General features: G+C 39.2%; 1 protein-coding gene across 2 annotated transcripts in view; it reads left to right on the top strand.

The window, feature by feature from the left end:
* Positions 1-15,587, top strand: part of DRAM1 (DNA damage regulated autophagy modulator 1) — a 33,904-nt gene extending 18,317 nt beyond the window's left edge. Inside the window, exons 4-8 of one of the 2 annotated variants that reach the window (XR_013994009.1) lie at positions 5,302-5,479; positions 9,681-9,739; positions 12,933-13,025; positions 13,574-13,778; positions 15,316-15,579. Coding sequence is in view for 1 of the 2 variants with exons in the window: in XM_081059674.1 (XP_080915800.1) it covers positions 5,302-5,479; positions 9,681-9,739; positions 12,933-13,025; positions 13,574-13,618 (375 nt within the window). In the remaining variant the exon portion in view is untranslated. Of the gene's footprint in view, positions 1-5,301; positions 5,480-9,680; positions 9,740-12,932; positions 13,026-13,573 lie in introns of both variants that reach the window. The other variant, XM_081059674.1, reaches the window with a different exon arrangement.
* The last annotated feature ends 759 nt before the right edge of the window (positions 15,588-16,346 follow it).

The raw sequence follows: 16,346 nt of genomic DNA, 5'->3' as shown, positions 1-16,346 counted from the left end.
TGTGTCTAGAGGAAAGAAGCAAGAACACAAGAGCTATGCTTGCGTCCGTATAACTATCAAATAGTATCCCAGTTATAACAATTGGGATAGTTTGCTTTTGAGAAACAGATATCATTTGAAGGTCAGTCCTGCATGGTACTTAGGAGAGATGGGGTGCATGTGGCATGATTATGAGAGAGCATGCTTTGAACCATGCTATGGGTGTCACATTGCTTTATATTCTTATTGATGTGGTTCGATGTGTTAGGAGAGCTATTTCAGTCATTGTACTGATTTCACTAAGAGTGTGAAAATATTTGTGTGTGTGTGTGTGTGTGTGTGTGTACCGATTCTACTGTTTGACCCTCTGGTGTTCAAGCTCTTTCACGGATAAGGATATATATAGGTACATGAAAGTGAAATAATTTGTTCAGGATTCCTCAGCTAATTAGTTGCCATGCCAAAACGTGGCCCCCCTGGCGCCAGTCATCTTGCATGACGACCCCTGTGGAGTCTGCTTGATATATTCTACTGTGTCGAGTGTTTGACAAAACTCTACTTGTTTTATTCTAATTTGGGGATCCCTGTTCATCCTGAGGTCTCTTACTGGAAGGCATGGGACCCATTTGTCTATGGAGAACATGTTCAATATTTTAAAAACATTTGTTGTATTCCAAATTAATACTAATTATAATAGTACTCACCTTATAGGATTATGGCAAGGATTTGATGAGGTAATGGGTAATGTACTGTAGTAACCAGCAGTCTGCACGTGGCAACCATCACGGTCATCACCAGTTCATCATTATAGGCTAACACTATGGTGGTCCTACTCTGTCCATCACTATTGTCTCTTGGGGACAGCAGAAATCAATTCATTCCAGGACAATTTCTTTTTCAGGGTACTCCTTTAACTTTTTTCCTACCAGAAGTGGGTTGATCTTGTATGATGCTTATTTTCACAAAATGGTGTCAGCCATCACTGCCAGCAGGCTGCTAAAGTACATGTCCACGCACTGAAGCAGCAGTCTAGGGATGCTGTACCCTACCATTGATATGGGAGGATAATAAATAACCTCAGGCCTCTATCCGTCCATATTCCACTCCTGCATGAAGTTGGACCATTGTCAGAGAGTCCTCTGTCTGACCTACACCACGTGGGCCTCATGGAGTCACTTTTTCTGCACTGTCCGTGGGGGATGCCATCTGTCAATAGGGATGGGGCATTATAATAGAGTGCTCTGGGACACTCAGTGCTGTATTGTGAGGTTGTGGGGAAAGGCACCCTTCCCTGTTTTTCACAGTATCTTCAGGATAATCTACAGGGTCCTGGGATATTCTTTAAGGTCTCAGGGACAATGAGTTTTCAGTTTTGAAAGTTACAAACCCATAATTATTAGTACTTCCTTGTTCACATTGGAACTAGAAAGGTGAGAGCCAAACTTGTAGCCTCCCTGAAGCAAGTGTATAGGGCTTCATGGAGGGCATTTTGTGAACTAAATTTGCTTCTGGCTTCATTTCACTTTGCTACCCTTATTGCCATATATGGCAAAATCAAACAAACAATGCTGCAATGTATGGTTACATGTGACATTTGTCACATGGTAGAGACTCTCTGTGACATTTCTTTGTTTTATGATTGCATGCATTTTGTTTTTCATAACCTCATTTATTGAAAATTTTCTATGTGACATGTTTATAAGAACATTGAATGTTTCAACTTGTATAATTCTAATAGTAACCTTAGAAAATAGGTAGTATAATTTTCCCCATTCTCAGTGGAGAAATGGAGGCCCAGAGAGGTTAACATTTACCCAAAATCATATGAGCAATAAAGGCAGAAGTGAGCCTTGCATTGAAGCCATCTGTCCAGAACCTGTGGGAAAGAGTTAACCTCAATGCCAGAATGAGGAAATCTCTGTGAGAAAAAAAACATGTTCATAAGTTCTAGTATCAGAAAACACAATGAAAAAAAAAAGGGAAGTGGGGAGACCTGGAATGATATAATTTGTCTAGTAGAGTATTTATATGAATCGTTCAGTGGGGGATAGTATGCACTCTATGATATCCTATTACTTAATTTGCCAAATCAGTGAATGTCCTAAGTGATATCGCTGTCAGTTTCTAAACCACAAAGGGAAGACTTTAGGAAGAAAATTTAGATGGTTAGATGATTGAACTCTTGGTTCTCTTGAAGGCTTCTATGATGTGATTACATTTTTTACAAAAACCGGAAATAGAATCTGTTACTTTCCTGAGAGCAAAGTGTTTGTCTTGTCATTGTTCCCACAAATGTATCTTTACAACTTCCGTGTTGAATATCCTGTAATTCATTTCCAGCATGCCATGAGCAAATCAACTTGAGCTGTAACCTCAAGAAGAATTAGAGATGTGACGGGAAAAGAGAGCGTTGACCCTCTGGTGGTTTTTCCTGAGTAGGAAGTAAATTGCATTTATCGAAAGTGCACAGATAGCTCCCTTTCCTGAACCAGGTGGGTGGGATGGCTACTTTTTGGGGTGTCCTCACCAATCTGTCAATGTTTTACTTTTCCTCCAGAAGTTTCCTTTTTGGAAAAGTCAAGTTTTCCAAGGTTTAACCCTCTCAATATTCTAGTTTTCTCTATCTTTACTATCTTTTAAATTAACAAGAGAGTTTTGAAAAAGAGATCCCAAAAGTGCTCCAGGTTTTCATCTTATCCTCTATCCAAAATTCATGTCTGATCTAAGACTCATTTGCCCTCTAAAAGGCATCTTTATGAGAGAGTATGTAGTCTACCGTGAAAAAGGCGCATTGTGAGTACAGCTCTTGGTCAATCATGGGCCTTTTGATCTGATAATGTCAGGGTTACTGCGGGGGTGGGGGGGTAATTAATTTTGCAGATTAAGATCCTAACAGATATGTTGACTTGGCCAGGGGTGAGGAAGCAAATTCCTTGACAATACTGGTGGGAGGGAAGTAAATATGTAAATTCAGGATATTGACCTACTTAGATTCTCAAAAGATTATTCCTGAAAACAACTCATTAGCAATAGATGCCTTGCTTTTTGTTTTTTTCTTTTGCCCAATATGCCTAACATTCAGAGGTGACAACAATTCTTCTGTTATTATTTTTTTGGTTTAATATTGTTTTCCCCCCAGTTTTATTGAGATGTCATTGACATATAACATTGTATTAGTCCAAGGTGTATAACATAGTGATTTGATATATGTACATATTGCAAAATGATTACCACGATAAGTTTAGCTAACATCCCGTCACCTCAGAGTTACATTTTTTTCTTGTGATGAGCACTTTTAAGATTTACTCTCTTAGCAACTTTGGAAATACACTATTGTTAAATGTAGTCACCATGCTGTACTACATATAACTGAAAAGTTTTTACCTTTTAACTGAAAATGTTTATCTTTTGCTCACACTTACCCATTTCCTTTACCCATCTACTCCCCACCTCTGGCAACCACCAATGTGTTTCCTGTATGTATCTATGAGTTCAGGGGTTTGTGTGTGTGTGTGTGTGTGTGTGTGTGAGTGTGTATTTTAAAAAAGATTTCACATCTAAGTGATCTCATACAGTATTGTCCTCTGTCTGACTTATTTCACTTAGCATAATGCCCTCAGATCCATTCATGTTGCAAGTGGTGAGATTTTTTTTTATGGCTGAATAATATTCCTCAGTGTGTGTGTGTGTGTGTGTGTGTGTGTGTGTGTGTGTGTGTGTGTGTGTATACCATATTTTCTTTATCCATTCATCCATCAATGGACACTTAGGTTGTCTCCATGTCGTGGATATTATAAGTACTGCTGCAACGAACATGGTGGTGCATATATCTTTTTGAGATAGTGATTTTATTTGCTTTGGGTTATTGCTATTTTTAATTGTGGTAAAATACATATAACATAAAATTTACCATCTTAACCATTTTTACATGTACAGTTCAATGGTTATTTTCCTTAATTCTTTAAATATTTGATAGTATATACACATTTTAAAAAGCATAGAATGTGTATTATTTTTCATATATAACTTTTTAAAATCTATACACTCATGCTTGGTATCCTAAGTATACAGACTCTACATGTAATAAATGAATAATTGATATGCCACGTTGCAGAATATTAATACATTTGTATTTGAATATAACACAAATCAAATAGTGAATTTTCCCTTTACATTCCTAAGTTTGGTACTAGGAAATAAATTTCCTTAGAAAATAATTTTAAAGTTTTTTTTTTTTTTTTAATTTTTTTTTCCCATGTGGAAGATAAAGCCTTTCTAAAAGAGTTTTAGTGGAAATTGATTCAAATCAGGCAGTGCCAAACCGGAAGTGGTTAGGAGTTAAATCTTAATCAAGATTTAATGATTTTTTTCATGGACAGTCTGGAATAGAACTCTGTGGTTCTGGGGAAACCTGGGTGGCCCAGGTCAAAAAAAATATTCAGGGAATGGGTGTGGACAGTGAATTGGGGCCAAGAGGAGTCTGGGGCCAAAACCAGGCTGTCTTGGACAATACTTTAATTTGCTCCTTTGCAAAGCTCTAATTTTTAAGTGCAAGGGGAAACTCAGGCATTCATTCTAAACGTCATTGTTATACCAGAAAGTAGGTACCTACTGCACATTTGAAAGGAGCCTTGAATGCACTCCTTAATGGTCAGTTAAGAGCACGTTTGGGGTCGACACCAGACTTTCTGCCTAGACTGGGTGTAGGGGCTGCCTTCTTGTTAAAATGGCTGGTTAGAGGATGGTGGGGGCTGGGGACTTGATTGAAATTGTCTTTGCATTGCAAGAGCAGTGTTTTTATTTAGATTTGTGTGTTCATTTGGGGTGGCTTGGGCAGGACAAATAGAGATTATGGGGGAGTAGGGAGCCTAAACACCTTAGCATCATGGAACAAGTGGTGTACCTGATTTATAACTTGTCATGTAATCTTCATTGCAAATCTGCAAGGCAGAAATTATTATGGCCCATTTTACAGATAAAGACATTCAGGTTTTAAACTAAGAGCCCAGTCAGTGGTTCAGTTGAGAAAGTTTTATCCAGATCAGCTAGACTTCAAAACCCACTATGCCCAACTCTGCCACCTCTAAGTTAGCTGTCATTCTGTCCTTGTCCCATGTGCTCAAGTTTGCTGTGGAAAAACATTTACTTTGTCATGGGGGAAGGGTTTTCCCTTGGTTATCTGCAAGCGGCTGCATTTTCCAAAGGAGGGTGGGTGCATCTGTGAGGACAGATGGCTTTGAGTAGCCGAGGGTGAGTGAGTGCTCGGGTCTTGATGTGGACAGACTCATTCCGAGTAACATACACTTGTGACTTTCTGTCTAGGAGTTAGCTGTCCCAGTAGTCCACGACGGCGGTGCCCTTTTGGCTTTTGTCTGCGGTGTCGTGTACACGCTCCTGCAATCCATCATCTCTTACAAATCGTGTCCCCAGTGGAACAGCCTCTCCACCTGCCATGTACGGATGGCCATCTCTGCCGTTTCCTGTGCAGCTGTGGTCCCCAGTATCCTTTTTACATTTGTCACTGTCCATGCAAGCGGGACACCTTCCCCTACCCACCTTTCATCAAAAAAAGCATGAAAAAAGCAAAGGTTAACAGCCACATTTCCACATGCTTCAGAAGAACCATTGGGGGTAAAGTGTAAATCGTTAAGAAAATGTCTCAACATTGTCAGGTTAGATCAAAAGAATCTTTGAGGAAAAGAATGGTCTGAAAGGAAGATGGAAAAATGTCAGAAAACTTCAGTCTCTGTTTACTTTCCTCCCAACAGGGTTGGTTTCACCAGACATGTGAAAATATTTATTTTCCTTTGTAGTGCTTGGCTAAAGACACCAAATATTGATATTGTACTTATAGTAACAGCCCTGTGAAGTCCCAAGAGGCCAGACTCTCCCCTTTGCCTGCACGTAGGTCATTAGATGGTTTGATTTACTCAGATTAAGAGGTTTTTAAAAGCCTCTGTCATTAACTTCGAGATCAATTAAAATATACTTAGCCTTTTCTTTTTTATTACTGATTTCATTTTCAAAATTTTATTTCATTTTCTGATTCAATGTGAAAAGAAAATTGGGCTTGTATGTTCTAATTTAAAGGAAATGACAGCTCTCTTTCTCTCTCGCTGTCTTTCTTTCTAGAGGTATTTAACAAAGAAAATAAAAAGCCTGTGGTCTTCAAGAGGTGGAAATTCTCCATCTTTTGAAATACCATCTGCACTCGTCAGAGAAAGCTGCAGAGTCATTAAAAATGGTGATTACTATTTTAAAAAATGGTGATTATTGTCACATTATAGGAAACTGGGAGCTATTTTATTAGTGACAGTTTTGTTAGTCTGGGTTGGATTGGGGTATAAAGTGGGTAAACCAGTACCATATACTTCTAAATATTAAGTTCAGTGTTGCTCTTTTAAAATAGAAACTATACAAAATATTAAGTCTACGTATGGTTTTGGGTTGGGTTTTTTCCCCCCAGTTTAGGGAAAGACATTTTTAATTACAAAATCTGTAAGCACAGAGGAAACAAATCCAAGTATTGAGAAATTTAACAACAAATTATATATGTCCCTGCTTCCTAAGATAGTTCCTTCTCTGTTTCTTTGTCCTATTCATGGATTGAAGACATTCATGCTTCCTCTTCAAATATATCACCTTAAGACCTTTAGCTTGTGTTATCTGTAAAATTCATAGCAGAAGTGTCTGTAGTGTTAAATGAACATTTCTTCATGTAGGGAACCTTTCCTTGCTTCCAGCTTTGGAGACAGATCTCTAGGTATTAAACTCAGAAAAAGTTTTAGCAGAATATGCATTTCAGGTCTCTGAGTTTCACATACTAACAGTTCCCATTTCGAGAGGGATTTTATGAGCCATGTCAAGGGGTGGCAGCCTCACACAGAAACAGGGTATGTCCCTGTATCGAGTTAATGAAGTCATCCATAGAAAAAACTCTTTTGCATTAAACATTAGCTGGTATTTATATTTTCTTACAAAGATTTCAAAGCGTCTTTAAAATGTCCTTGGTTCTCCTTATTGTAGTATTTCTGCAAAACAGCCTCACTTGACTATTGAAGACACTGAGGTATGTTAGAATCAGGCCTCTCGCCCTCCTTGGTAAACTGTCTGTCTTGCACCAGCTTCTATGGCGTTCAGAAGCCCCAACAAAATCACTAACAACAGAAAGTCCAGGTTCCTTTACCTGAGACACTCACTCTGAGATTGCTTGTTTTGACCTCATTTTTACACTTTCTCCTCCAGACTTGGCTGTTTTGTGCTTTGTGCCCCTGCCATTCTGGCTGGAATTACTCCCTTCACCTTGTCTTTTGAGAGCGGAACTGTCCAGTCCAACATGGTAGCCACCAGCCACATTTGGCTTGAAATGGGGCTAGTTCCACATGGAGACAAGCCGTTGTGCAAAACACACGCCAGATTTCAAAGACTTAATAAGAAAAAAAAAGTAAAATATCTCAGTAATAATTCTTTACATGATTCCATAATTGAAATGATAACATTTCTGATCTACTGGGGTAAAGGAGCAACATTATTAAACTTAATTTCATTTGGTCCTTTTTAGTTTTCTTGAAATGCAGCTACTATAGTAGAAAAATTTAAATGACACCTGTGGCTGGCACTGTATTTCTGTGGGACGGTGCTGCTCTAGAGAACTCTTCAAACCTCACACCTTAAAATCAGCTCCACTCAGGGAAGCCTTCCCTGACACCCAAACCCCATTCCACTCTAATACTTTACCCAGTGACGCAGCACTGTGCTTTGTTCTTTTCTCTCGCGTGGCACAGTCCTGGGCTTCCTTCGACAAGGCTGGGATGTTTCTGGGAGCTGAGACTGAGTCTGTTTGGCCAGGGTTTTTCCTGCCTCTTCTCCCCCGGCAGCATGGTACCTGGTGCCCAGAACATGGAACAGAATGAACACACACATGAAAGAATGAAGGGGCTTTAAAACTATGAGAAACAGAAGTATGATCATGAAAGGATCAGAGAATCTGCTATGCTTTCTACTTTTTTTGTTTTGAAAAAACTGAGAAGTGTTAAGCATTGCAACATATGGGGATGGCGGGCAGGGAGCAGAAGTGCTGACTCCCTATTCAGAGGGGGCTCTAAACTTGGCGTTGATGAAACAGTTGGAATTTCTAACTTCATTAAAATCTTTTTATTTTTTTTATTTTTTTTTATTTTTTAAAGAAAGTCTCATGTCTGTCTTTCTCTTTTACCTTCTAAGTTCAATCAAAGTGGTGTCACTGCCTTTGTATAAACAATATTCTCCATGGAGGGCAATAGCCCCAGTCCCTGGCGTTTAGCAGGCTGAGCCCAAGGTCAGATGTAGGATATATCTCTTTGATTTGTAAAACCCTTTGGGCTTGGGAGAAAGGGCTCAGCTTATACCCAGTTACTCAACAAAAATTTGTTTTTTAAAGGTAAGAGTTTCAATTTCTATAGCTTGTTTTTGTCTATAAGCCTTGATATTTTGTAATGCTTTGGTATGTTGAAATGTTAATTTTTCTAAAAATATTAATAAATGTTAATAAAGCTGTTGCCTTGAAAATAGTATTTTAGAGGAAAAGTATTTTTATTCAGTATTTTTATTTAGGGAAAATGGACTCAAAAAGTATCTTGGAGTGCCATGTCAGTCGTTTTGACCAAATTTAAACAACTATTGTAACTGACGGCAACACCAAGAAACAGGGTCAAGGCAAGTGTAGCTGCAGATTAAAATTTTGCTATACACAAATGAAAAATATTGCTAAGAAGTAACTGTTTCCATGTTGTAATTTAACTGCTGCCATAATCAAATTTAAGGTTTGAGATTTTGAGAAGCTAATATAACTTGGTTGGACTGCAGAAATGTTGGTATTAAGTATTTTTTGTTGTGTTAAAATACACACAACATAAAATTTACCATCTTACCAATTTGTAAGTGTATATATTTCAGTGGTATTAAATACATTCATATTGTTGTCCAACCATCACCACCATTTATTCCATAATTCTTTTCATTTTGTTAAACTGAAAGTCTATGCATATTAAACAATAACTCCTTATTATCCCCTCGCTCTAGACACTGGCAACCACTATTCTACTATCTATGATTTTGACTACTCTGAGTGCTTCATATAAGTGGAATCACATACTGCTTACTTGTCTTTTTGTAACTGGCTTATTTCACTTAACATGTCTAAGCTGCATCTATGTTGTAGCATATTGCAGAATTTCCTTCCTTTTTAAGCCTGAAAAATATTCCAGTGCGCGTTACACCACGTTTTGCTTATCCATTCGTCTGTCCGTGGACACTTGGGTTGCTTCCATGATTTAGCTATTGTGAATAATGTGAATAATAATATTGTGACATGGATGTTCAAATTTCTCTCTGAGGGTCTGCTTTCAGTTCTTTTGGGTATATACCCAGAAGTGGAATTGCTGGGTCATACAGTAATTCCACTTTTAATTTTTTGAGGAACCTCCATACTGTTTTCCACAGTGCCAGTACCATTTTACAGTCCCACCAACAGTGCATAAGGGTTTTAAATTCTCCACATCCTCGCCAACACTTGTTTTCTTTTTTTTTTATAGTAGCCATCCTACTGTGTATGAAGTGAAGCATTTTAACACTGTATAATTATTATTGGAAGAATAATCTAGTCTTAACGTTAAAAGACCTATTTTCTTCTGTACTTTCCTTAACAAATTCCTTTTTTTTAGTGATTGCCTGTGCTTCACTAATTTCTATAACCAAGCTGGAGTGGAATCCAAAAGAAAAGGTAAAATTTAAGTCATTTTCAATGCAATTGTCAAACTTGGTTATGTTGACTGTGGCTGGATCAATCCTTCTTTGAAAGGGTTGCTGCCATTTCTTAGAACAAGTTGCAAAATATGGAGTAAATATGGCATATAATTCACTTACTGTCCACTTACGTGGTAATGAGTTTTAATTAGCTCTCAGAGTAAGCTCAAATGGTTTCCTGGGATTAGTTTCAAAGTTTTGAATTCCTAATTCTCTCTTAAACAACCCTCTATGACTAGGAAGAGAGCTGAGGCATTTAAGGATAGGGGAACAATGTGAAGGAAAGTGTATGCAGGCCAGAGGAAACATGGGATGTTAGGCAACCAGCTCCACTGTAGTGGTTATTTCATTTCAGGTTAAAGTGAGACATAAATAGGGTCAGAGGTAAATTTTTAGGAAGGAGTTTGTGCAAGATTTTAAGAGATGGGCAGAAAGGCTCATGCTTCACTTAGGTGCCCAGAGTAATTGAAAGAATATTATTGGATGAACATTAGTTAGAAGCAATGCCTGGAACAGATTGACGAGGAGGGAGCCCGGAGTTAGGATGGCAGAAGGCAATTCTGTTAGTTCAGATTTCAAATCAAGATTAGCCTTAGATAGCAGATAAGAAGGAAACATATTTGATGGGCACTGGCAAGTGACATGAGAATGAAAGGACATGATGAATCAAAGATGACTTCCGAGTTTTTATCTTGGGTGAACCAAAGAATTTCTTCTCATGAACAGAGAGCGAGAGATAAAGTTCCTGACAGAATACGTTATTTGGTGGGGGGAGGTTGATGGGTTTGGTTTTACAGTTGTTGAATCAAAGGCTGTAGTGAAACATCAAGGAGAAATGTCCAGTTAGACGCACAGGACTAGACCTCTGGTGGCATTGAGAGCCATCAAGCAGAGCATAGGGTAGAGTGACCGGTCATTTCCAGACCAGACATCAGAACACATGGAACTGAGCATTTGGAATTGAGGTGGACTCATGCCATTATAGTGGTGATGCTTTTAGGTGCCATATGGAGAATGAGTGATGCCCCAGGAGAGAAGGGAGTTAGTGCAAGCATGGCAGGAGTATTTTTTCAAGGGACAGGTGGAGTTGCTGATGTTTTTCAAAAAGCAGTTTTAGTTAGAAATGTTGGGGTTAAAAGCCAATGGCAGGGGGTTAAAGAAATGATGAGAGGAGCGGTTCATTCATTCATCTATTGATGAATGTTTGGAGGTGAGAGGAAGAGAAGTAAGCTGGTGGCCAGAGAGGACAGCGTGATCAGAGGAAGGATTTCTCACCACAGAGGATTCTGGCACGTGATGGAAGCCTGCAGGAGACAAGGGAGAGACTGAAGATGCTGAGGAAGAGAATGATGCAGACAAATTTTTTAAAAGTTGTTTTCTGAAAGTGAGACCTCACGGCACAGCAGCCTCAGCTGTACTTTACGTTTTTAACCACTAGGGGGAGACCTTCCCCCACAAATCAGCTGCTGGGAAGGGAAGCATTCATCGAATCATATCCCCAAGCAGTTAAAAATCTTTTTCCATTTCATTTTCAATCTTAAAAATGTGAAAAGTACCTGATTTTTTTGGTCTCATTTGACATAGCATGTCCGAACTTCTGGTTCAGTGCACTTTCATTAATGTGCTAAAGAAGTATCTGCCAAAATTTCCTACCCCACCTTCATTGTCCAGGGATGATATGGGATGGGGCGGATTCTCCCCTTAATGGAGGGTGGTCGGGTCCTCCCCAGTGTGACCTACATGAGAACAGTAGATAGGAACATTATGAGGAGGGCAAAGACAGATGTTCATGAGAGTTTGATGTGCCTGGATTAAATCTTTGCGGATGAAAATTGGAGCAAGGAAAACAACTGTCACCATAGCACCAACCTGCAATTCAGCACATGTGATTATTCACTCTTGTGACCTATAGCCAAACAGAAAGTGAAGTGTGTGTGTGTGTGGGGGGGGGGGTCATTATTTGAAATCAGATCTACCGGATGGTCCACAGGTCTAATTTTGCAAGTGGGCTAAGATCAGAATGATGACGTTATTTTTTTACTTAAACAGTGTTTTAAAATGCCTTTTTTTTCTTTTTAAAAAATTAAAGTTTATTGGGGTGACAATTGTTAGTCAAGTTACATAGATTTCAGGTGTACAATTCTGTATTACATCATCCATATATACCACATTGTGTGTTCACCACCCAGAGTCAGTTCTCTTTCCATCACCATATAGTTGAATCCCTTTACCCTCATCTACCACCCATCCCCCCCTTTTTAAAAGTAATTTCCAGCATTTAAAAATCAGGATCTCTCTCTCTCTCTCTCTCTCTCTCTTTCTCTCTCTCTCTCTCATTCTCACTCTCACTCTGTAACACACGCACACTTTTTTTTTTCACCTCTTTGAAAGCAAATGGGTCATAGTTTCTCATCTAGTGAAAATCGAATTGAGTTGATGAGGCATGGGCTCCCCATATTCCCTGTCATTTTGCAACCATCAGTTTCTTTTTGTTAATCTGGCCTCCATAGGCAGCTGACTTCGGAACCCCCTATTAAAGCCATTCTCATTCTTGCCTTCTGTTTTCTGATTCCTGCCTCCAAGAAGATAGTCAGTGAACTCATAAATGTCTCACTGGCATTTGCTTTTTAGCTGTGTTTACCTTAAGCAGAACTATTTTCTGAACTGACATTTTCTATGGCAATAGAGACACACAACACCCAGTGGTGACAGCCCGTTCCCTCTAGATGCATACACTCATTCCTTCAAATAACTGCACGAACATGAATGCCTTTCAACTTGGGGATTCCCAGGCTTGGGAAAGCAAGTCCCACCTTGTATGGAACGCTCTGTCTTCCACTGAGTCCTCATTGGCTTCCTAGTCTCAGCCATTTGTGGCCCTTATTCTGCTTTTTGAAACTATTGTAATATATTTAGGCAAGTGTTAAAACCAGAGCGTGTGACAACCAGAGAGCACTTTGGGAATGATTTCATTCCTGATCTCACGGGGCAGGGCCCTGTTCACCTGCACGGTTAGGTTACTGTGTGGCCTTACGTACTGTTTCCTCACGGGGTGACTGACGTCACTGCACAGCTTTTCCCTCTGGTCTGACCTTCTCATTGTTATTTCGGTACCTCTACGAAAGTGAATCGGTTTAGGCTAAATTCTGTTTCTTTCTTGTTGCTATTAGGATTATGTATATCACGTAGTGAGTGCGATCTGTGAATGGACAGTGGCCTTTGGTTTTATTTTCTACTTCCTAACATTCATCCATGATTTCCAGGTAGGTGTTTATCAATTCAAATGTTACAAATGGCTAACACGTAGGATTGTTAAAATCCATAGAAAATCCCTTGCCTTAAAAAGAGTACTATTTTCTCTCTTTTTATCCTTACTCGTTTGAAAAAATATGTATCATACAATTTAGAGTATTCCCAAAGGCAAACAGCTTGAACTGTTCTGCCAACCAATGAAACCTGTATATGTCCTCTGCCATTTTATGCTTATAGTCATACATCCTGGTTATTTCCTTTTTGAGGAGGTTTCACTTAGTGGTTCCAAATAATAGGAAATATGTCTTTTAAAAAAATAAAAGTGAGTTGTTGAAAATTGTTCCCAAGACAGAGAGAAGGTGGGACGTTATCAGATTTGGCCCCAGGTAAAATCTTATATTTTGAAACGAGTGAATTCATTATTAGCGAAAAGGATATGGAAAGCCCAGAAAATTCTGTAGGACCCAACTCAAGCTCAGCACAAACCGTTAGTGAAGTACTCTCATAAAGGCTGGTTTTGTTTACCTTCTTTTGTACCTTTTTTCTTTTCTTTTTTAAGAGTGTCACCCTCAGGATATCCACAGAAATCAATGATGACTTTTGAAGAAAGAAGAATTATATCTCACTCAATGAAAGTCATAGACAATTTCCAGAAGTGGTGCAGGGGAAAGACAGGGTTTTCATGCTGCCCTGAGTGGCATGCGTCTGTCACTTCAGGACTTGAACTTCATTAAGAATTCTCACTAGTTCTATTATTTCCAAAGGTATGTTTTTCTAGACAATGTAGAGCATTTATGACACTGTAGCAATGTTTTTATAATTTTCCAAATAGACACATTTTTTATATTCGCAAATTCATTACAGAAAAGATGTTACAGAAAATGGAGAGCTCTTATTTTTGTACAGGTTCTATTGTGTCCGTGTGTGCGTGTGTGTGTGTGTGTGTGTGTGTGTGTGTGATTGATTTCTGGAAATACACTAAAAAGAATTTATTAACCAAAAGTAAAATTGGGGGATATTCCTTTTTAAATTTCATTTTTAGACAATGAACTGTATACATTTTTACCATGAGAACATTTGTAAAATTCATGTATGGTGATCATAAAGATTTAGTACACAAATGAACACTAAGTAAGATACCCCGATTTTTAGATGAACTAAACAAAATGCTTCCATTGAAAAGCCTTAATACCACTATGCACATCAATTCTAAGTAAACACGAAAGACCTCAGTTTTGAAATTCCGCCCGGCTCAGCCCCTCTGCTCACAAGAGCTGGAGTTATTACCTTTGCTACTAATTGGCAGTCTGTAGTGGGCATAATTTCAGGTGGGATGGATTCAGCAAAGCTGGTTCAAAATCAAAAACCTTGTAACAACTGGGTAAAATGGAGGAGAGTCCGGATTGCTGTCTTTGCTAGATGAGCAAAGAATGTTGGTGGAAGGGAGGATTATGGGAAGGAGACTTTTGCTTCACACTAAACCTCTGCAAAACCAACCTGTGAAAGTCATTAAAAATACCATTTGTAAAACCACCCTTTATTGTTACTGGCGTAAGTTGATGTACAGTCTGACTCAGAAGCTGAAACTTACATCTCTAATTCATTTTATGCCAGTAAATATGTCGAAGAGAGCATAGGCCCCAGAGAGAGGGGAAAGGAGAGGGTGTGGGGTGCAGTTTATTCATTCCTCTTCGTAATGCTGTGGCTGGATTTTGGACACATATGAAATGTGAGTCAGGACCTCTGTGACAACAAACTGTTTCCCCCAAGTGCCCAGCAGTGGGAATCTGATAACCATTCCTTGTAACTTGTCATAATAATGTGGATCCCCATTGTCACACTGGAACTGAAAGACTGATGAAAGCCATGTCAAGCATTTGTTATTCCGAAGAGGAGGTGGAACACCACATACCTTTACCGTGGAAACTAGTAGAATGAATTCCTGGTTGTCCCCCCTTTAAACAGACTTTTGTTATCAGTACTTCTCATACTGAGTTTCATTCTTCATTTCCACATCTCTCTGTGAGATTAGATTGGGAGCTCCTTGAGGGCAGAGTATGTGCCTTAATCTTTCTCTCTATAACTCCAGCATTGAACTGGGTACCTCCTGGTACACAGCAGGTGCTTAATAAACATTCACTGAATGCATAAATGAATGGGTGAACAAATAAGGGAATGACTAGAGATATTGGTAGTGTTGCCTAATGAAATTTACTCTGGTTGACTACTAAGTGATAAACCAATCATCTGTATCACCCAATAATGGTGACTGTTTTGCTTTGTGTCCTGTAAACATTTCAGTTGTTTGGGCTTCACTGTGCAGTGACAACTGTCTTCAACCTGGATATTTACCACAGAAATTGTTACATGGGCTAGACAAAATGGTACATCTGGCTTGGCAAACTGAGAAGGCCAAAATTCACTCCAGACAATCACATTCTGCTGCTTCCATGCAACCTCTAAAGCTGGTCTTATCCACATTTTGGTATTATTTCTAATTTCCATGAACTTGCATTGCCTTGGACCTCATGACTGAAAGAGTAAAATAAAATGAAGTATTTCTTTATTTTGGTAATTTGTGTCTCTGTTACCGTATGTAGCCTGGGCAGTATGATGAAGTGTATTCATCCAGGACACAATTCTAGTTCCATTGGATTTTTATAAAGGTTTTGTGTAAATCTTATGTTTTCTTAATTCATATAGCTTTGCATGTGGGCATGATGGTTCATCTTTGTAGAGATCCTTGAACATTAGTATCAGAAGTTTGCATCAGTCAAAATTCTCAGAGTTGAGGCACCAGAAATACAACTCAAATTTGTTCAAGGAAAAGGGGGCATCTGTCCACTCAGGAAACTGCGAGGTACAGGGCTGTTGCTGGCTCCAAGGATGGTGGATTCAAAAATGCCACCAGGACTCCATTTATTCTCTCCTCTCAGCTCTTCTTTTCTCTCTGTCAGCATCATTTCAGTCATGCTTTCCCCCAGTGGGCAGGAGATGGTTTCTGGAAACTCTAGGCCTACAAACTATCCAGTGAAAAGAGAGGACTTCTCATGAGTTTCAACAAAAACCCTTGAGTTGAAACTCATCCCTGATTGGCTGGCTTGGATCACATGCCCATCCTGTAGCCCAGGGAGGCAGGATATGCTGATTGGTCAGAACTGAGCCACATGTCCACTTCTGGAGCAGGGAGGGGTCAGCATCACCCATACTACTGGGCTGATGGTGGGTGAAAGTTGTTTCTCAGAAGAAAGGAGTGGGAAATGGATCTTGGACAAACAAAGCAAGATTCCACTATGGAATTAAAGTACTCCCCCACCACTGCCCTCCACACC

Source organism: Rhinolophus hipposideros (assembly GCF_964194185.1).
Source record: "Rhinolophus hipposideros genome assembly, chromosome: 9".
NCBI classification, from domain to species: Eukaryota; Metazoa; Chordata; class Mammalia; order Chiroptera; family Rhinolophidae; genus Rhinolophus; species Rhinolophus hipposideros.
The sequence above is the reverse complement of the archived record's forward strand: the minus strand, read 5'-3'. Positions and strand labels throughout refer to the sequence as shown.